Source organism: Malus domestica, chromosome 05 (genome assembly GCF_042453785.1).
Source record: "Malus domestica chromosome 05, GDT2T_hap1".
Taxonomy (NCBI): Eukaryota; Viridiplantae; Streptophyta; class Magnoliopsida; order Rosales; family Rosaceae; genus Malus; species Malus domestica.
The window spans coordinates 6,525,761-6,549,402 of NC_091665.1; the positions used below are offsets into that span (position 1 = coordinate 6,525,761).

The following is a 23,642-nucleotide window of genomic DNA, read 5'->3' on the forward strand; positions in this document are numbered from 1 at the left end:
GAGTTATTAGGCTTATCAACATTATTTTTCATTATAGCTGAATGGTGGATCATGTATGGGACCGATGCACCAACTGTGAGAAAGTTAGCAATAAAAGTATTATCACAAACAACTTCCTCATCTACTTGTGAAAGAAATTGGAGCACATTTGCACTCATACACACAAAGCAAAGAAATAAGTTGGCTCATAGTAGCTTGGAAAAATTAGTTTATTGCTACTACAACATGAAGCTTCAAATTCGAGATAAGGAAGCAGAAATCGATCATGTCGACCGTGGTGACCCACTAGATGTGTTTGATATTGTTGGTGAAGATGTTGATACGGAGGGTAACCAACTTTTTCAATGGATTAGACCTCTTCATTTAGATGATGATGAAGGCAACCCAGCTCCCAGAGTTGCTGAAGAAGCACGTAATGAAGGGATAAATGTAGAAAGAGTATTAGAGGAGGAGGTGGGATCTAGCAGCTCTGACTCTTTCGAAGAACTTTTGCACCCAAGACCAAGAAACACTGGAATTCCACATTCTTCCAATCCTACACAACCACAACATCGTGCTGATACTAATGATAGCTCTAGTACAAGATCAGGAGACTCACCTACCACCGGAGGTGGGAATAATGAAGGACATAGTGGAGCTGGAGGTAGTGGAGCTGGAGGTAGTGGTGGTGGATATGGAAACTATTATGGACCACCACCTCCCGGATATATGAGCCCCTTCACTGGTGAGGCAAACTTCACGCATGCAACACAGGATGATGACCATGGCAGTAGGCGGGCAGGACCAGGAATTGGTGCCATAGGGAATGACTATACTCGCAGAGAAAGAGGCAAGGGGATTTTGTCAAGTCAAGAAGATGACTCGTTATCTAGAACTTCAGACTCTGTTGGATTGGGAAGTAGTAACTATGGTTATACTCATAACCAACCATTTCCCTACCCTTCATATCCCATTCCGGTTGGGATGGAATCGAGCGACTCATGGAAACAATCCCAGCCTCAATCTTCAAATGATTTTTCTTATGGACAACCTCAACCAATCTCGGATCCATATGGGTGGCATATTAACAATTACATGCAAAACTATTTTGGGGATTTATCATTTGATAACTACTCTTCACAATACACTCATTCTACACATAGAGATGATGAAGATAGTGAAAAATTTGAACCTCATAGGAACTCTATGTGGTACTAAAGTGTAAAATATTGTACTAATTCATTATATATAAATGATTATGGTGTGTTTAGACTTCTTTCATTAATTACTACATATTTTCTACACTCACAATATTTGTCAGATCGCTATATAATCAACTTGATAATGTTAAATCCATCATGCAATGCATTTCCTTCCAATTTTTTGTGATAAACTAATAGATAATTGACTAAATAAACATCCTACAAAGTTTCAATAAAAATTTCCAAGTTTTTCTTACAATTTCCGTGGTTTCCATGTAATTTTTATCGATATTTCCATCGATATTTCCGTGTTTTCGGACTACCGATATTTCCGATATTACCGATATTTTCTTCCTTGGTTTAAACATCAACATGACGCATGAATCCCCTTAAATCTAATTTTGTGCATTATAAATCCAAAATGGTTGAGTGTGATTTTTTTTTTTTTCGTTATAAACATGTGTGTATCATATATGGAGGATCAAAATGATGTCCCAATCTCCATTGCCAAAAAAATCCTAGCAACTTTATTGGTAATTGACTTCCAGAAGTAATTCTAACCCGACGCCCAGAAGTTCATCCCATGCATTCAAATCGAATGCCCAAATTAGTGTTCCAGTCTAATACAATATTCGCGCATTCTAGCTGAATGCATAATTTTTTGCTTTCATGTCGAAGCCCAATTCCATATTTTAGAAGAATATGCAAATAAGAATAATTCATTTAAGTGGCATGAACTCAATTAATTCATTTTGAGTTTAAAGTCTCAACAAAACCCGAGCCCAAGTGGACTCGCTAACTAGGGGTGGGAAAACGGGTCATGGACACGCGGGTCGGGGTGGTTCCATACGGTTTGGGGCGAGTCCAAAAATAATAAATATAAAACGAGGCGGGCCGGGCCGGTTCCTAGTAAATAACGGGGTAGGCCGATTCTAAAAATTGGAAAAAAAGGGCCCCCGGCCCGGACCGTTCATTGCCTAATTAAATCTCTACCGTCTATCTGTCTATCACCCTCTATCTTCTTATCAGACGCAATTCACTCAAACTATCCCCTCATCCTCCCTTTCTCCATATCCCGACTCCGAGACGTTGAGTCTCTGACGACACCACTCCATAACCGCCTCGTAAACCACCTTGTTCCATGGAGAAGCCGTGCCGTTAGTCCCAGTCGTCGAGTCGTAACTACTGCATCATTGCAAGTCAATGCCTGTGGAGAAACTGAGCAGCGGCAACGAACACCGGACGATGGACCGGAACTCATCATAGGCGTCGGTGAGGAAGACAACGTTGTCCCAGCCATCTTGGATATGTGAGGAGGACAACGTTCCCAGGCTCCTACTTTTCTTCTTCTCGGCATCTAATTTCATTTTTGTACTGAATTTGAATTTAGGGATTTAGGAAATAAGGATTCAGTTAATTTGCTTGAAAAATTCATAAAAATGTTGAGAATTTAGCTTAATTAGGGATTCAGTTTTATTTAATTTTTTTTTATGAATTCGAAATTTCATATGAAGATTTTTTTTATTAATTTGTTCTATTTGGGGATTTAGGTTAGGGCGTGAGAAATGCTTGAAAAATATTTGATTTTTTCTGGGAAGCCTGGTCTTTGATCCCCTGCATAACCCAGATCAGAAGGGTTACAGTTGCAAATCAAATTAGTTGGGAGAGTTAAATAATTTACTTGCATTTATAGGGAGAGGAAGTAGAAGATGAATCGCATGTTTTGGAAATATGTGGTTTGTTGATCGTTGAGATATGGCAAGCAGACGGCGGTGATGCCTTTATATAGCGGACTTTGTGATGGAAAACTGGGGTTGAGGGCTGGTGCCAGCATGCCCAAAACCGAAAAAAAAATGTAGTTGGACACGTGGACCCGTCCCAAACTGGCCCGTTAAAAAAGGGCTAGGTTAGGTCGGGTTCCCAAACTTAAAATACTTATACCCAACCCGGCCCGACCCGTTACATTTTAAAACTGGTAGGGCCAGGTTCCTCCAAATTTAGGCCCGGCCCATGCCCAACCCTACCGCTAATTGTGTTGCACTATGAGTGCACATCTGTAGTCCAAAGCTCACCATGGCATTCTAAAATCACCACCGCCTTCCTTTCATCACCATAAGTCCAACAGTGGTCTCTGTTGGAACCAAATTTGTGACCACAAACTCAAGCAACTTGTAAAATAGTAAACAACCATAAGCAAGCACGAGACAAAGAGAGGGGGGAGTACACCCGCCAAAGGCTCTCCGATGGTCAAGTTAGTGAATAATTCAAGACTTGAGCAATGGGCGAGAGAATTGAAGTGTTTAGATTGTGTTACCATAGATGAACCCTAGATGAGTGTATTTATACCGTGGGAAGAGAGACCTTTTTACGAAAGAATCCTCGTTCTAAGTCAAGAGAATCCTAGAGGATATCTAGGAGTAGATAGTACATCCTCTTAGGAATTGTGATTACTTGCAACGCAAGCCAATTTCTAGATTGTAGGAATTCTAAGACTTACAGGATCTGACAATGTCCATATACGAATCAAATCTCTTGTCTTGGGAAGCATGGTCATCTAGTGGAGTCGCTAGGACTTCACATAATGCCTTGGAATAGGGTGATGGTGGGACTACTACTCCGTTTGATACAACTCTGCATGAAGTTAGTGAATCCATGACCAGACTTCTTAGATAACTGTATTCAGATCAGCCTTACTCCGGCCTTGGAAAGTCTGTTGGAAGTATGCCCACAAAGCCACTCATTTGATGTAATAGCTTTTGGAATACTTATTGTATTAAACTTTTATATGTTTAATGAAGGGCAAAGCTTATTGTTAATCATTATTTATTGTATCTTGTGTTTAAGCAATAAGGGAATCCAAGGAATGTATTTGATCTAAGAGATAAGTGATTTTAGTAAGTTAGATTAATGAGACCTTTCTCTTATGTTCATTCCTAAAATGTTCCTAGCCATAGGATTGCCAATTGGGCATTGACAATCCGCTAAGGTTAGTATGTGTTATGTCGACTCAAGCGCGAGTATGACAAGTCTCAAGTCATTTAGTGTTGGACACTAAGGCAAACACATAGGTGCTCGAAAGAGTGATCGAGTACACTGAACAACGATCAAAAGAGAGTTCGAACATACATGTCATGTAAGAACTCGAGAGTTGCAATATGCAAAGTAGTCCTTTGACCTGAGGCATCATAGATGTCTAATGGTTAGGTCCTTGATCTTTGATCATGTTAAAGGCATTCCATTGGAATGTCCACGGCATTGTTGGGGTCAAGCTATCTAGTCGTGTAGGCATATGAATGCACAACAAGGGATCTCTAACCTTCCATGGTGGAAGGAGAATACTCTAAGATATGATTCGAAAGTCTTTGGCCAAAACATATGAATATGACTTAGGAAGTTTGTTCCAAATCATATTCAATTGAATCATATAGATAAGTATCACATTGGATAGTAGACATGAAACAAACTATCACTCAAACAATGTGATTAAGAGTATTGTATTAGAGAATGACCGTATTGCATTGTAGTTGTAACTGGATAGGTTCTCCAACCACTTCTACTTAGCTTGGGTAACCATGATATGCTGCTAGGTGTCACTCATGGTTTGTGGAAGCCCTAAAGATTAACAAACACTAATTTTAAAGGAGAATTGAAATGTGGTTTCAATTCGCAATCGATCGTTAAGAGTAACAATCGCCCACTATCTTGCTATATGGAACCTAATGGATCGTACACCGAATAAGGATGTTGGTGAAGAAATTAAATGAAATGGATAAGCAATTAAATGGTTTAATTGAAGAATGGTCATGATTAATTAATTAGTTAATTAATTATACGAAATGTTCGTATTGGGCTTATATGTTGGTTTTGGGTTTCGGGGCCCAAAAGCGTTTTGGTCCACAAGGCCCATTATGTTTAAGTTGTATGACAACTAAAACAAAATGGGTAATTAGCCCAATAACAAAGGTAAGGCCGGCCATAAGGGTGAGGGTAGCAAACTTGGATTAATTACAAGTTTGCCAATCACTTGAAATGAAGTATAAAATCAACTTTATAGCTTTATTTCTCATTAGGGTTTTTCTTGGTGAAATGAGGTGAAACACTTTCTCTCATTTTCTCTAAAGAGGCCGGCCACTTAGAGGAGTTTTAGCTAGCAATCTATTCTTCTCTAAGTCATCCATTTCATCTTCACAATCACATCCTTGGTGAAGAGAGTTAGAGACATCAAACTTTTGGTGTTTTGGAGAACAAATCCTCAAATCCTCAAATAAGCAAAGGAGCACTAAAAGGAGGAAAATCACAAGGAAGATCCAAGGAGCAAGGAGGTGACTTGAAGGCCCTCCACTTGGGTGAATCCCTTGTGTAAACAAGGATGAGCTTCAAGGGTAAAGAAACACTAAATCTTACATTCTCTTTAATGTTGTTAAAGAGTCTTTTGGTTCACCATATACTAGGCTTTGAAAGTCATGGGTTTTATGAATTGTTTTTTAATGCATGCCTACTTTAATGTGTTAATAGTTTGCATGTGTATTCAAATGTTCTTACTTGTTCTTAGCTAGGACAAAATTTTTCCTTCAAAGTCATGGTCCCACAGTCTTCTTCTTCAAAAATTAAAATTGTGGACACCGTTTCACAGAGCTCGGCAATGAGGCTTTTTTCATAGCAAATTTCCTGTCAAATTCATCCGAGGTAAGGCCTCAAACCATTTTTTTTATGTTCATCTCATCGAGTAGATGAATTTTCATGTATGGATCACATAATTTGGTTGAGAATTGAGTGAGAACGAAGCTAGGAGAATTCTTTGAATTTTTCTTGAAACCAACGACTTTTCTGGTAGCTTAGGTTCGACTCCGTTGAGTAGGGTAAGCTCTAGCGGCTTGAGTCAGCTCGGATCCGACTTGGTTTGACTATTAACTTTAATGGTCAACGTTGACCATTGACTTTTTAGTTTTCGGCCCCGAATCCCTCCTAGGGTAATTTGACGCACTGATTTCGAATTTGCACACCATTTTTTCAAATTCAAACGTTTTAAATGAGTTTTACTAATATGCCATTTTATATGTTCAAATGCAAGCAGTTGTAGAAGCCTTAAAGGACAGACCCAATTTAAGGAAGACTTCATATAGAATTAGTGAGTGGACTTTTATTTTAGAAATGTTTTATTTATCTAAATTCTAAGCATGCCTAGATAAATATGAATTTTCAATTATATTTTACGAATTATACTGATTTCATGTTATATCTTGAGAATTGTGATTTATGAAATTATATATTCTCAACTTGTAATTGCCTTGAGATTACTCAGCAATGACATGATTATATTATCCAGCTTCCACTAGCTACAACTAGTGGCTGATTGTATTATCTAATTTCCACTAGTTACAACTAGTGGATGTTGTTGTATGTCATGCCACTGGTAAGTATCAGCTCAGTATATATGTCTCTGATAAGCACTCGGTATATACAGGAATATATAGATTTCAGTTTTTTACGGCATGCTTAGATTTTCAGAAACTATATGTAGTATTATATGTGTTTTCAAAACAGGGGGTTAGTATGTCTAGAAAATAAAATCGTTTGGGAAAACTTTATTTTTCGTCCACTCACATTTTTATGTTTTGAACCCCCTCAAGATTCAGTAGTCGTAGCAGTGATCACATCCGACGTCGAGTACTTTCCAGCAGCTCTGACATATTTTACTAAGTATGGTATTTACACAATGATAGGAACATATTTATGCGACTTAGTTAGCTTGTTTCTTGGCATTTATGTTGTTAGTTCGTAGTTATTTTAGTATTTTAAGCTATTTTCGTGTGTTTGTAGGTCCAAAGGGTTAATGTGGCAAAGAAGTGCATTTTGGAGCATTTTGGAGCATTTTTGGGCATGGAATGGATAGCATATGCTTGGAGCAAAAGGAATGGACGAAATTTAAAGTTTGTGCATCATCCTCTCCCTATAAATAACCATTTTAGCACACTCATTTCACCCAACACATCCATTCACCTACCACTACATCCACTCATTTCAACCACCCAACACATTCACCTACCACTACATCCACTCATTACCACCACCCACTACATCCTCTCCCTAGCCTATAAATACATCCATCCACCCTTCACCATGGGGGAGACATATATCAATCCAAAACACACACACACATCATCTACACAATTCTCCACTCTTTGCCGCATTCAATACAACCTTCATCCAAACACATCCATTCATCTTCACATCCATTCCTCCATACAAACAAACCTTCAAACATTTACCAACACCTTGTGCCGTAGCAAAGGAAGGGAAGGAAAGTGCTTTGGACGTGCTTGCTGTCCAACTTGGATCATTGGAGCGTTTAGGTGTTTTCTTTCTTTTGTTTTTAATGTTTAAATTCATTTCCTTTCGTTTTGTTGTAAATATGAGTGGCTAAACCCCTTTTGGCTAGGGGTGATTTCAAAGCCATGATTATGTGTGTAATATGATTTGATAAATTCCAGTTATGAACTCTTGAATCGTAAATGCAATTGGCTTAACTATTTGATTGATAACTTATTTGTATTTGTTGATTAAGGGTCGACACTTAATTGGCATGCATAAATCCGATGCTAGAATATAAGAAAGTTTCACATAATCATTACAAACTTATATTCATAAGTAGTGGAGGTCGCTTATAAACAATCGCGTTAAGTTTAATTCCTAGCATGAGTGACATGATGTCATAGTTGCAAGTGCTTTGTCAATGCTTATGATTTTCATTAAACGTAATGATCTTTGATTGTATCTCTATTATGATGTCATGTAGAGAACTTTTGAAGACTGTTTTGGGTTGTCGAATGATGTCATCCAATCCAATAAAACAAGGAAAATATGAGAGTTAACTAGTGATGTCACGGTTAATTTGGAGCATTGTCGTTCATAATTCAATGAAGTAGTAACTGGAAATCGAGTTGTTTGCATACATGTCATGTGTGAAGAAAAAACCTCTAGCTATCTCATCCATCATCTTATTTCTCAAATTTGTTTTACAATCTGTCTAGTTTTTCATACTTGTTTGTTTGTTACAACTTCCTCCAAATCAAAACCCCCCTTTTAGTTTCTTGTTTCAAAGTGTTTCAAATCTGTTTTAATTTGTGTTTTTAAATGTTTTGATTCAAGTAAAAATCAATTTTCGTCCAAAGTCATTCCTAGTGTCTAGTTTAAGTTTATTTAGTTGTTTTAAGCTGTTTTGAGTATTTTAAGTTTGCTTTGAGTCTTGTGAGTCCTGTTAAGTGTTTTTAAATTTAGTTTTATGTTTTTGAGTTAGTTTAGAGGTTATTAGCAAGCCTCCTAATCCCCGGTCCAGAACGATCCCTACTTATACTTATACTACAATTGTCAAAAGAGGGTTAAATTTGTGTGTTAAGTTAATTTTCGCATCACACAACATACATTACTATGAAACCATTTATTAGTGTCGCTATGATAACCGACAAGAAACGTATATTAATGTCAGATATTAAGCAAAAGCAGTGGCGGATATAATAAGCGACAGAATTGCCAGCGTCAGGAAATGAATTTTCTGACAGAAAATACTCTAAAACCGACAGAACTTGTGTCGGATATAACCAACAGAGAATATATTAATAATGAATAAATAAGAGCATTTTCTGTCAGATAAAACCGACAGAACTTGTGTCGGATATAACCGACAGAGAATTTATTAATAATGAATAAATAAGAGCATTCCCTGCCGGATAAAACCGACAACAAATAAATTAATAATAAAAAAATATAAAAAGGACAATTTAAATAAACATAAACAAAACTAATAATTGAATAAATAATACTAAAAATAAAACGTATACTCATATATATATATGTTCGTTAATTATGTTTATAATCTTTTACTAATTATATAATTGTTCAAGTTCCCTTTCAAGTGCAAATATAAGGATAGTATAGCGGCACAAGTAAGGGTGTCGAACCATAGGGACTGAGAAACAACTTAGTAAAACCTTTGACTCTTACAAATTAGCATTAGTTAAAGACTCCTATGACTTAAAATTGGGGGTTTGAGTAATCTTGGAAAAGAAATAAAGACATAAAGAAAGGGGAAAACTTAGAACTATCTAAAAACAAACCTAAGACATGGAATATGTTAGAAACATTTTTAGGACTTAAATCTGACTTCAAATAAATAAAGGCCTTCCCCTAAACATTCCTGAATCAGTGATATGATCTTTTAACTTATCCCTTTCAAATGCACAACTAAGATGTTCACATATCTAGCATGGCATATAACTAGATTGTATGAATCCTCTCTTATTTTGCATGTTAGATGCACGACATATACATAAAATTTATATTTACAGGTGCAACCTAGCATGGCATATATTCAGATTTAGCACCTAGAAATCATTAAGAACAAAGAGGATTATGAACATCACATGAACCCTAGAACATGGCATTTATCCTAGAACTTCATGGAATCAATTTACATGATTAGTTCTGAACCTAACCACATCTTGCTAATGAATGAAAGAAGATATGGCAGTCATCCTTATCATTCTCAATAGAAAGCAAACATAAACAAGGTAGCTAAGCTTGAAAATATGTGCTTGAAATAATTGAAACAAAAAACTGATTCTAGCTTGCAAATGAAATTGATAAACTAAAACTGCATCATAACATTAATTCAATCATGTCTAGAGCTTCAAAGTAGCCCGAAGTATCCATAAACTAAATTAAAAACATAACAAAATACATAAAAAATTAGGAAAGTTAGAACCTAGAAACTGCTCAAGGCTGAAGATTCCTGCTCTCCCCAGATTCTGTCTTTTTTTCTGTTTTTTTTCTCCTCTTGTTTCTCATATTAAAAGACTTATGAGTTTTTCTAACATCTGACACATTTATATCCTTGAATTGATTCTCATTTATAGCTCATTACAAATAGCTTTTAGTATAGGAGTAACTAAAAACTAGCTGTTATCAGAATTTGTATCTGAACAGCTCCTCTTTATTCTGTCATAACTTCTTGTCGAAACCTCCAAATCACAAGTTGTAAAGACCATCAGAATGAAGACTTCCAGGACTTTCCAACCATGTATGGCCATTTTCTAATTTGTTCTGAGCACTTCGGGGCAAAGCTTGCAAGTTGGCTGTTCTGCAAGGGCCCTTTTTGGAGGATCTTGGGCCACTTGTTACAATATTCAAAATAAGATGATTTCTTCAAGCCCTTACGTTCATCCTGAAATACAATACAAACAAAAAAAAATACCTTGTGATGCTTAGAGATTTTAAGTAAAAAACCTAAGCAAAAGAGGCGTAAAAGTATAACTTTATGCACTCAACAAATACCCCCAAACTTAGATTTTGCTAGTCCTCGAGCAAACCAAAACTAAAAGCAACAAAAGCAACACAAAAGACAAACATAAGTTAATCTAAGACCAATTCCGTTGGTGAGATGAATGCATTCAGCTTATGCATCAAGCCTTCAAACCTCTAGGCATCCCTAGTAGGAGGAGTTGTGTCTCCTAAGGGTTTAACAGTGACGGTACCCATAAACATCCTAAACAACCTACAAAACAACGATTAGAGCACTTTTGAAATAAGATACTAAGAATCAAAGCTCAACTCTGCCTTACGATCCTACTTTGACTTCACCTTTCCAGCAATCAAATCTGCATGTTAGTGAAGTGCTCTAGCCCAAATTCAACTTGTTACTAAGTTACAAGCTCAAGCAAGGAAGATAAGATTCGTCTCAACTCTAATCTCACAGATTCACTCTTTCACATGATTCTTAGGGCTTGCTCTCAACAAGTATATGTGAGTGAGGTTATGTAATGGAAAGCAAGATATTCTCACACATAATTTAATTAGAAACAAAAGAACTTTCTGGATAGATCTCATGAAAGGAATCAAATACTAAGAATAGGATCACACATACTTACTAACACCCATGAATACATCTTTAAAGATCAGCTAGGTCTTTCATAAGGTTGTAATGTAAGGTTTTTAGGGCAGGGGCTATGAAAGGATGGATAAGGAATACTCACTTGAGATATACCAAAGTGTCTTCCTTACAAAACCAGCATGCTTTCCTCTTGAATTGATCTTCTTTACTTGTTCTCGGCGTCCAAGACCCATGGATTTAGAAATTGTATCTTCCTTTTTTTTTTTTTCTTTTTTTCTTCTTAAAATGTTTTCTTTTTCCTTTTTTTTCTTCTTATTTTGCAATTCCAGCCCATGTTACCTCGATACACGCCACTTTCTTAGTTTAAAGCTCAAGCATTATATTTGTCTTCATCACTTTGGTATTCCCCAAGCTATAGGGAATGGCTATTAAGGGAGAAAATGGTTAGAGTTTAGTGTGGATGATGAAAGATATGGTTGTGTTTGGCTTCAAAATGGGTAATGTCTCACACAACAAAGGTAGGGAATTAGGCCATTTACTAGTTAAAACATGCACAGCCTAACATCGTCTCAATGAGTTCATTCATGGGTGATAATAAGCACAAGCATCCACAAAAGAGAACAACTCTTAGTATTCAATCAAAAATGAATAATGAGATCATAATTTGAAAGAAAATGATAGGAGGAGTAGAAACAGGTTAATTCCTCTAAAATAAGCAAATAGGCTCAAAATTTCACAAAAGGCAGTTTCCACTATCCTTCTTCTAAGGCTTGAACTAGTAACTTTTCACAAGTATTCTTAGAACTGAGAGCAGTGGTTCTATATAGCAGATACAACAACTTTCAAAGCATAGCCAAAGTTATGATTGCAAGACTAACTTAAGCATGTACATTACCATTATTTAATTGCAAATAACTCTAATCATGACTCAAACAACCTAAAAGTTCAATACCACACACCCCCAAACTTAAACAAAGCATTGTCCTCAATTATTACAAATGAATGAAATGAATGCAATGCAAAGTATGGCAAAGAATGGCATAGTATAAATACTAACAGAAAACAAAAACAAAATATAGGATAGAAAAAAAAACCTAGTTGGGTTGACTCCCAACAAGCGCTTTATTTTATGTCTAGGCAAAACATGATGTGAAGGTTAAGTAGCTGATGGTGGTGGTTGATGGAGAGTCTTAGCGACCTCAGGAATTGGTTTATAAGCATCATAGTATGGCTTAAGATGATGGCCATTCACTTTGAAAGTGTTCCTTGTCTGGATGTTTTGAATGTCCACTGCACCATGAGGATAAACATTAGTGACAGGAAATGAACCATACCAACGGGAACGAAGCTTACCAGGGAATAAACTAGATTGTATGAATCCTCTCTTACTTTGCATGTTAGATGTATGGCATATAAACTTATATTTATAGGTGCAACATAGCATGGCATATACTCAGATTTAGCACCTAGAAACTCATTAAGAATGAAGAGGATTATGAACATCACATGAACCCTAGAACATGGCATTTATCCTAGAACTTCATGGAATCAATTTACATGATTAGTTCTGAACCTAACCACATCTTGCTAATGAATGAAAAAAGATATGGCAGTCAACCTTATCATTCTCAACAGAAAGCAAATATAAACAAGGTGGCTAAGCTTGAAAATATTTCATCTTGAAATACAATACAAACAAAAAAATACCTTGTGATGTATAGAGATTTTAAGTCAAAAACATAAGCAAAAGAGGCATAAAAGTATAACTTTATGCACTCAACAACAATTTGTAAAAAAAAAAGAAAAATATACCTACATTCGACTTCCTTTTCATCTTCCTTAATCAAGCACCAATCCTTTGTCAGAGGAAAAATATACAATTTGAGATTCCACAACTCCGAGTTCTCCATTGAGGCATTGCTCCTTGATAATAACAAAAAAACATTGGTGATGCATATTTACAAAAACAAAACCTACATAAAAGCTCTAAACAAAGACCAATTTTCAATTTATGCATAATATTTGATAAGGTATCTCAAGTCAAGATTCAAAATACAAACTCGATTTAATAACATAATCAAAATTTAAAACACAAACTGAATGTAATACAAATAATTTAATATGTACTGGTTTCGGAATGTTGCTCCTCGAATTGTTCATCCATGGTGATTGAAGTGAGAAGGAGAAGGGGAGAAGAGAAGGGGAAGGAAATGAGGAAAGGAGAAAAGGGGGAAGGAAGGGGGAAGGGAGAAGGCACCGACGCAAGAAAGAGATGGAGGGGTTTTATTTTGGAAAATTTTCATTACTGTAGGTTAAAACCGACATAAACATTTTTTTTTAAATATAAACCGATTAAAAATTTTCATTACTGTCGGTTATAACCGACAGAAAAAAATGGCAGCAAAATTCCCTCCCAAAATTTTAAATTCCCCCCCAAAATTTTGTTACGATTTTAAAAAATAAAATAATAATTGTTTGGTTTAATAAATAAATAAATAATATGCATTTAAATAGAATACGTTTTTAAAAATTAAATAAATAATTATTTGGTTTAATAGATAATAACCCATGTAAAATATGCGATAAAGAAATGAAAAGTTAATTGTACAATGAAAATGTCATCACAAAAACTAAATATTGTCTAATCAATACTTGAAAATTATAAATAAAAATTTAGCACAAATTACTTTTCCCACTTCAAAATTTAGGCAAATTTAACGGAGATATGCATTCTACGAAACTAGTTTCAATGATCTAACCGTCATACTTGTTTGTAGATACTACAAGATCGCATACGTAAAAAATCGCAAAAAAAAAAAAAAAAAAAGCATTCAGAGATTAGGTAACAGAACTAAATTTTTTGACAGTTATAAACGAAAAATCACAATTTAACGTTTATTTTAGCTCTGGTTTTGATGATTTTTTTACAACTACACTCCTCGACCCTATAAGAATGCAATGAATGAATTCGATCTTCAATTTAAAATATTTACACTAGTGGAAACCACAAAATCTTATTTTATACTTAATGGAAGTATAATATTAACTCTAAGTGTTTGTTTAATCTACCATTTTAACACGATATGCATTCTATGAAACTTTTTTCAATGATCCAACCGTCAAATTTATTTGTACACACTCCGAGATTGCATACGTAAAAAATCGTAAAAAAACAAACATTCTGATATTACATAACGGAACAAAAGTTTTCAACGGTTATAAATGAAAAATCACAATTTAACGGTTCTTTTAACTCTAATTTTAATGATTTTTTTTATAGCTACACTCCTCGACCCTATAAGAATGCAATGAATAAATTTGATCTTCAATTTAAAATATTTACACTAGTGGATACCACAAAATCTTATTTTATACTTGATGGAAGTATAACAATAACTCACAAGTGTTTATTTTTAATCTACCGTTTTGACATGATACACATTCTACGAAACTTTTTTCAATGATCTAACCGTCAAACTTGTTTGTACACACTCCTTGATCGCATACGTAAAAAATTGTAAAAAAAACAAACAACAAAACAAAAGTTTTCGACAATTATAAATGAAAAATCACAATTTAATGGTTATTTTAGCTCTGATTTTGATAATTTTTTACAGCTACACTCCTCGAACCTATAAGAATGCATTGAACGAATTCGACCTTCAATTTAAAATATTTACACTAGTGGATACCACAAAATCTTATTTTGTACTTGATGGGGAAGTATAGCATTAACTGTAAGTGTTTGCTTAATCTACCGTTTTGATGGATACGCAATCTACCAAATGTTTTTCAATGATCCAACTATCAAACTTGTTTGTACACACTCTAAGATCGCATACGTAAAAAATCGCAAAAAACAAACATTCAGAGATTAGGTAATGGAACAAAAGTTTTCGATGGTTATAAACGAAAAATCTTAATTTAACGGTTATTTTAGCTCCGATTTTGATGATGTTTTATAGCTACACTCCTCGATCCTATAAGAATGCAATGAATGAATTCGATCTTCAATTTAAAATATTTACACTAATGGATAAATCTTGTTTTATACTTAATGGAAGTATAACATTAACTCTTACGTGTTTGTTTAATATAATATAATATTTTTTAAGAAAGTTTAATCAAAATTAATGGTTTAAAAAAAATTGAAAATAATATAATATTTTGACACAATTTGTGTAGGATATAACCGTCAGAATTAGTATAAAAAATTTGAAAATATTTGTGTCGGTTATAACCGCCAAAGTTAGTATAAAAAATTCGGAAGTAATTGACAAATTTGACACATTACTTGCTCATGTCAGAAATATCCGCCATAATTGGTTAAAATTATTTAAAAAATGTATCTAATGGAGTTAAAGGCCCACTTCATTATTCTTGTCGGATATAACTGACAGTAATACTTTAGTTTTTGACACTTTTTAAACATGTTGTCGGAAAACATTTTATCTGACGAGTAACAGTATAAAACTGTCACCACTAACTGACATAATAAGCTAATTTTGTAGTAGTGATATTTGAGAACTTGTATTTGGTAATTATTCTCTAACCAATTCTCATGCATGTGATTAAGGGTCAGACACCCATTAAGTGTGGCTCTTCGAGGATGTGTTGAAACAAATGCTATTATCTGCATGTGGTTTGATTTGACCTTATCCCTATTTTAGGAGAAGCTCTGCCGAATTTGCGGTAGATTTGAATATTTAATAATTTAGTTATGACTTCATGCATATCATGGCTTTCTCACCCATCTCGGAGATGGCCAACAAGCATCGGTTTTGGTGTCCAATGGACATTTGTGTTGGGGTGTGTCGTAGAAACCGAAGTTTTCTTGCAAAACAACCTTTAGTTTGGTTTTACATTCATTATGATTACATATTCTACTCATTTTCTACACCTTGTAAGGTTTTTCAAATTATTTGTATTAGAGAAGTTTATTTTCAACTCCATATTTCGTTTATTTTAATTTTTTTGGGTGCACCAAGTGTTAGGTTTCCATCGACCCTGAATTCAAAAGCGTGACAGATGAGTCAACCTTCTCTTCATTAAGCGAAGAAGGTCACACTTGTATTCTTGAAGAATGCCAAGAATTGATGTGGTTTGCCACCACTTTGACTCATCTTGATCCCTGAACCGAATGTGAAAGAGAAGTGCTTAGAATCCTAAACCTTCAAAGCATTGCTTAGAATATGCTATATGCCCATTTTGCTCTCGCAACATTCATAAGATTACACATTCCTATTGCCAATATCCCTGTAAGGAATGATGTTCCTAAATTCATCTTGGTCGGATGTCGTGTTCAAGAAAAACATGTCTAGTGTCTTGGTCCTTTGGTCGCTACCTTTATAGTTCCACAAGTTGACATTGTTTTGGATCATGGGAATGTCCTGGACAAGACCTAAGAATCCCAACCCAGAGAACTTTGAGATACTTGTCTGGAAGATAAGTAGAAACGAAACAAGATCATCATCAACAGTGGCATATCCAAGAAAAATTATTTGGAGGGTCATATGTAAAAGTTCACAAACATTTCTTAGACATATAATAACCTTAAAAATTAACCATAGCTCCATCATTCATAACACATAGAACAAATAACAATACAACTTACAATTGTCCACGACGTGTTTTCATATTTTTAAAATGCTGCATTACAGCTTCATTATCAATGGAAGAAAAAAAAACATTATTTTCAATATAAACTATCATGCTATCATTCAACCATTGATCTCCCATTCGATTACGCAATGGACCTTTCACAATATTCATAGCAGAAAAGGTTCCCTTCAGTGAAGCAGTAGCAATTTCTGTCAATTAAGAAAATTCACTACTCGAACACATATCAAGAAATAATGCCCAAGTTAATATTGAAGTGCCAAAACTTGATAGATAGAAAATTCATTCTGACAAAATTGAGCAAAACGAATTAGCTTTTTTTAATCAAAAGCAGAGAATGAATCATTCAGACTCAAACATCCATACAAAGAGACAACTATGTATTTATCTCATCAAAGTGACAAATTAATTCCACACATCAATTTATCTAAATAAAAACCATATATGATTCACATCAATGATCATTTTTAATTATTCATAAAAGAAAATTAATTCGAATAAGTTATGAAGAACTTAATTTGAAATTTGAAAGATGAAATTTGAGTGGTCATCATAATGATCGCCAAAGTGGGATGGAAGGAGTTTGGGCGTTAGGGATTGAGTTTGGTGGGGTTGGGAAATTGAAAATGGGATTTGGAAATTTGGAATTGAGTGTGGGACTGGGGTTTGTGGCTCGTTGCATCCTACAAATGGGAATCTTTTTTTTTTTTTTCTTTTTTGGCTGCTGCTACTGCTTTTTTCAGTAGAGTAACTGGCTCAAAATGACGTCGTTTTGGCAAGGTAATATTCAAAAGTAAAATAATAAGAAGACAAACCTTCTTTGAGGCATTTTATCAAACAGTTGGATGGCATGTATGAAGGCCATCTCTAACCTTCAAAAGGGCAACACCCAAGTTATCTATTGAGATTCACTGGAATTTAGAAGGGCACCTGACCATCCTTGCCTCTTAGTGCGTCCTCTTCTGATCATCAATGATGTGTATGCTTATGGTGTGGCCGCTGGAATAGTAAAAAGCTACGACATTGAACCATGATCCTTTGTTGAAGTGCAAATTCGATTCGACTAGCCAAAATCAGAAAAAGCTATCCAATTTAAACTTGATTTTATAATGTAACGTCACGTGTTTGGACTAGTTATTCCAGTACCCTCGGACATATAGGCTTCATAATGAGGTCGTACAATACAAGGGCCGTCTCCTGGTGCAAGGTTTCTCACGAAGCTCTAAGATTAAATAGGAGGAGACAAATTCTCCCATAATGAATGTTATTACGTTCCGTTACTTAATCGGATTAGTAGTTACTGAGTATGCAGCTTATGAACGTGGTCAATGCATACCCTTATAAAGATTTAGATTTGAAAATTCTATGAAAGTCCTAGTAGGATTGATTATACCTAAATTAATGTGTTCCCATCTATGGAACACACTTCCAATTAAGTTGAAGCATTCACTATATGGTTGAAGTATTTGATCAAAATATGATATGTGAACAACAAATTATGCCCATGCGTATTCACTAAGACCACCAATTCTAGTTTCGTGATAATTGCAGTATATGTTGATGACATGAACATCATTGGAACTCTAGAAGAGATCCAAATGACTGATATGCTCTTCAAGAAGGAATTTGAGATGAAGAATCTAGGTAAGACTTAGTATGTATATGCCTGCAAATCAAGCACTATTGTTTAGACCCAAATTTACACTATCGGCCTATGTAATCAAGGTCGTTGAGTGAGCATAGCTCTCAACCGTCAGATAGAAAAGTGAAGATAATTTTGTTATTGTTAAAGGATAATATTATGGTTGTTATCATAATAATTATCTTTTAGTATGAATTATCTTGGCATATTCTTAAAGATAGGATGCAGATTATATCCCCAAGGAAGCGGTACAGTTCAAATTAGTCTGGGATATTTGGCGTGTGGTGGTGGGGACAAATTGACAAGTAGTCAAAATGAATTTAAAATGAATTTGAAATTCATTAAATAGGGATCATGATGCATGGATGGGTGATGGAATTATGACAAGATAGAAAGCCTAGCTAGGCTAGGTTTTGAGTCATGATGGGATAATGTTAAATAAGAATGGTAGAATTGCAATTCATTTGCAATTCTTTAAGTCAACACATACGTGGAAGGTTGGGAGCTATTTCCCATGTAGTTATGTCCCACAAGTTTGTGATGATTATCTCCATAAAGCAACCAACCACAACGGTGTACGTGGATTGATGGTTGTTTTGATGGGCATTAGTTGATCAAATCCAAGCATGCAGGTTATCTTGGGATTTGATGTGATAAGGCTGAGTACAATGATTTGATGTGGTAAGGCTTATCTGACGCAATCAGTGGAAGAGTTCTAATACATGGCAGAAGCTTATATCAATTTATCAACCAATGCACATATGTCTCTATAAATACAAATGCTCTACGACGGAGAGAGGGACCTCCAACTCAACACACAAACTGCCCTGCACAAACCCTTGCTCTACGTAAAACCTCTCAAACATCTAAAGATTTTTATTTTCTTTTTCGCCAACACATCTTCAGTTTGGATAAACAGCACTGTGAAGGCAACTGGCGAACATCTTCAGTTTGGATAAATAGCACTGTTGCCGTAACATCAGTCGACCGCGGAGCACCTTCAGTTTGGATAAACAGCACTGCGACGGGGCCGACTAGTTACCTAGCCAAGTCTCGATCAAGAAGGATTTTTGAATCCTTATTGGCATAGGTCATCTCATTAGCCTTCTCAGCAAAGTGAGGTGTTACAAGTTACTACATTTGGCACATTGAAAGCCGAATTTTATATTGAACTTCGCAGAACTAGTAGCCTTGTCTTCAAGCTCTAGAACCCGAAGGTCGAGAGTGTTCCTTCCTCGGTTGCAATAATAAGATCAAGAAGTCAGTAGTGCACCCAACGTAACATCAACACATTTTACTATTCAGCCGAGCTCAGCTGACGAGTTGGCACGCCCGCATACAACCGAGTGACGTAGTTAGCTTATTAATTACTCGGCCTGCACACCACGTAGGCTTTGTAGTTTTTAGGGTCCACAACTATGAAAACAAGATCTTAGTCCACCAGTTGAACTACACTCAGAAAGTGTTATGACGATTTAACTTCCTAAAAGAGAAGTCAGCTAGTACTCGCATGGTCGTTCGATATTTGGATTCTAAGAAAGACCTTTTTCGTTCTAAGAAAGAAGATGAAGAGATCTTGAGGCCAGGATTCCTCTATCTTAGTGTTATTGAAGCTTTATTATTCTTAACTTAGTGTACTAGACCAGACATCTCATTTGGTGCGAATCTCTTGGAGAGATACAATTTAGTGCCAACACACTGCCACTGGAATGACATCAAAGACTTATTATGATACTTTAATGGTACTATGGATATAGGCATATTTTAGACCTATGCATCCCCGAAGTCTGGTGCGCTTCTTCTTGTGTTTGCCGATGTTGGGTACCTATCAAACCCGCACAAGGCACATTTCCATACGGGTTATATCTTTACCATCAGAAACACCGTTATATTTTAGAGTTCTATGAAACATACCTTAGTTGCTACCTTGACTAGTCATGCTGAACTCATAGCTTTTTATGAAGCTAACCATGAGTGTAGTTAGCTACTAGTTGTGATTAAGCATATTTGAAGTGCATGTAAGTTAACCTCTGTTACTGACGACATACCGATCATCTATGAGGACAACATTGCATGTATTAACTAGTCAAAGTTAGGTTTTATCAAGGGTGATGCCACCAAACACATATCACCCAAATTGTACTTCTCGCACGAACAATTGCAAGAGAAGACAATTGAAGTCTGTTATATTGGTTCCCAAGATAACCATGTTGACCTATATACCAAACTTCTGCTTAAAAGCTTATTCTAGAAGCACGTTAAAGGTATTGGGCTACGTAGGCTTTCAAAGCTAGCGTAAGGAATCTCATCGATGCTAGTATTCATGGGAAGCACCTAGTCGTGTGTTAGTCAAGGGAAAGCATCCCAATATAATGTTGCATGGCCTGGGTACTCTTTGTCCATTGCGAAGTTTTCATTGTGTTGGGTTTTGCTTAGAAAAGTTTTTTTAATAAGACACCAGTTATGGTCTTCCAACCTGACAGTAATGGTCAAACGTACTTGAGCATGCCTGAAGTCATGGAAGTCCTTCTAATGAGTTTTGTCATTCTCAGGGGGAGAAATTATCATAAGTACGGAGTTTTCTCCCTACCAATTACTAGTTTTTCTCCCTACTTGGATTTTTTTGGATCGTCTAGAAAACATTACATATTTTAGAAAGACGAAGACGGGGCACTAACTTGGAATTCTAGTGATTACTCAGCTAAGCAATTTGTGAACGTCGAAGGAAGAGTGTTGCAGGACATTTATGTCTATCCACTAATTAGTGTAATCGTTGAGTCACTGATTCATCAAATGAATAGGTCATTCATTCTTCAATTGATTAGGTAATTGATTCTCCTTATTGAATTAGGGATATTTGTATAATATGCCAGAATAGGCACACATTATATAAAGATGACAATGCCTCACATTGTAATAGATAAAATTCTCTAATAATAATTCCCTCATTCTTTGTCAAATTATTTTTCTCTACAACAGCTACAACAGCTCTAAACTAATGAGAAGTTAATAGATTTAATAAATATATATATTGACAGTTAAAGGTTGACATATTTTTCCAATTAATCTTGCAAATCTAAGCTAAAATTTTGGATCTGGCATCCCAGTTTATCTTGCATTTAGATTGGTCCTCCATTGGTTAGATTTTCCTCCTTTCTCAGTTGTCATTAGTTTTGACTGCTGAGTCCAATGGGCTGGCTCTACCTAGATCCGTCTCTATTTAGTTTGTTTATTCGCCCTAGTTCACAAAATATATATATTATACCTACACCTTAAGACTATTTAGCATTCAGGTTGGATGTAAATAAGTTGGAACAATGTAAAACTGCCCTTATTGAAAAAAAAAAATTGCAAAGATGGTTTGATTTCTTAATATTCTCATTGAATTTGAAGAGGGCCCAAAAGAATTAGTAACAAACTTTCTCATCTTGCAATGTTGTTTAATGATTAAAACTGTTTACTTTTTAGATCGTCCTTTAAAGATCATCTATGTAAAAACTTAACTAAATCTGAAACCATTTAGTCATCTATTAGTTATCTAATGGATAGAAGAACCATATTTGTCACTTAAACACCAGCGTTAATCAAACTGTTAAATGATTTTTTGATTTGGTTGATTTTTTGTAGAGTTGGTCTATAATATAGGTTATCACAAAAAATAGACTATTCAGTGTTTATGGGTTATGGCTAGAAGGAGTTTTGCTTCAAGTTACTTAATTAGTAATTACGCTTTTCTTAAGACTTCATTTGCCCTCGCTACAGTTGTGCAAATATATCTATTCAAGTTACGTAGTAATTACTATTGTTAATCTGCGTCTTGCACTTACGAAAATCAACCCAACACCGAAAGAAGTTCTACAAGGGACTCGAGTAATACACATTTGATCCTCATGTTAGTGTTCTTGTTAATTTTGAGATGCAGATCTAGTAATTCGAAGAAGAATGATGATCTAAGAAGAAGAAGAAAAGAATGGGATTGATTCTCTCTTCTCTGCAAATTAGCAGAGGAATGTTTCCATTTCATTTTCTACACTGAAAAACGTGGGGCTACAGCAATATATGCTCAGTATCCCAGTTAGTTACACTGCTGGAATATTCTCATTACAATCAAATATCTCAGCCACTCATTCCTATTAAACTAAATATGGTAAATACCAATATTAAACTAAACATGCTAAATATCAAAAATATATATGACAATATTTGAGAATTTCTTATATATTCATTAATCTCCAAAGTGAGGTATATATAGGAGTTACAATTGGTATTACATATGTACTTCACAAATGTGGGACAATAAACTACTATTTATACTTTAACTAATATATAACTCGCAACACTCCCTCTCAAGTTGGTGCAAAGATATCACGCATGCCCAACTTGTCAAGCGAGTTGGAAAACACACTATTAGACACAGCCTTAGTAAGAACATCAGCAAGTTGATCTTCAGATCCCACAAACGGACACATAACAATTCCAGCATCCAATTTTTCCTTAATGAAATGTTGATCAATCTCCACATGTTTTGTTCGATCATGTTGCACTGGATTATGAGCAATCTCAATAGTAGCCTTGTTATCACAATGAAGTTTCATAGCACCCTTGGGTTTAAACCCAAGATTTCTCAACAATTGTTTCAACCACAACAACTCACATACACCATGAGACATACCACGAAACTCAACTTCTGCACTTGACCTAGTCACCACTTTTTGTTTCTTGCTTCTCCAAGTAACTAAATTACCACCCATAAACGTAAAGTATCCAGATGTAGATCGTCGATCAGTGATAGAACATGCCCAATCTGCATATGTATACCCTTCGACGTTCAAATGATCATTCTTGGAGAAAACCAAGCCTCTATCAGGAGCCATCTTCAAGTACCTCAAAATACGAGTTACTGCATCCATATGAGCTTCACTAGGTGAGTGCATAAACTGACTTACCACACTAATTGCATAAGCAATGTCAGGACGAGTGTGAGACAAATAAATTAATCTCCCCACAAGCCTCTGATACAGTTCCTTAAGAGTAGGAATTTGATCTGGAAATAAGCCCAGACGATGATTCTGCTCAATCGGAGTATCAACATGTTTGCAATCTAACATACCTGTTTCAGCTGACAAATCAAGAACATACTTCCGTTGAGGCAGAAAAATACCATGCTTGGATCGTGCAACCTCAATTCCAAGAAAATACTTCAATTCACCCAATTCTTTCATCTCAAATTTAGTAGCTAGGTACTTTTAAAGGCGTTGTATCTCTTTCTGATCATCACCAGTCACTATCATGTCATCAACATAAATAATCAATG

At 35.4% G+C, this 23,642-nt stretch overlaps 1 protein-coding gene across 1 annotated transcript; it reads right to left on the minus strand.

Annotated features, from left to right (window-relative positions):
• Positions 1-2,371: 2,371 nt before the first annotated feature.
• LOC139196023 (uncharacterized mitochondrial protein AtMg00810-like) lies at positions 2,372-23,550 on the minus strand. Its single transcript, XM_070821686.1, has 2 exons — positions 22,709-23,550; positions 2,372-2,555 (listed from the first exon to the last, which is right to left on the minus strand). Exons 1-2 carry the CDS (start codon positions 23,548-23,550, stop codon positions 2,372-2,374), a joined length of 1,026 nt encoding a protein of 341 aa, XP_070677787.1.
• Between the last annotated feature and the right edge of the window lie 92 nt (positions 23,551-23,642).

Excerpts from the sequence above, each read along its gene's own strand:
- LOC139196023 (XM_070821686.1), bottom strand. The coding sequence starts at position 23,550 with ATGAAAGAATTGGGTGAATTGAAGTATTTTCTTGGAATTGAGGTTGCA. Across the intron at positions 2,556-22,708 it reads TTTTCCAACTCGCTTGACAA|TACAAAAATGAAATTAGATG; the intron begins GTTGGGCATGCG and ends ATTCAAATTCAG.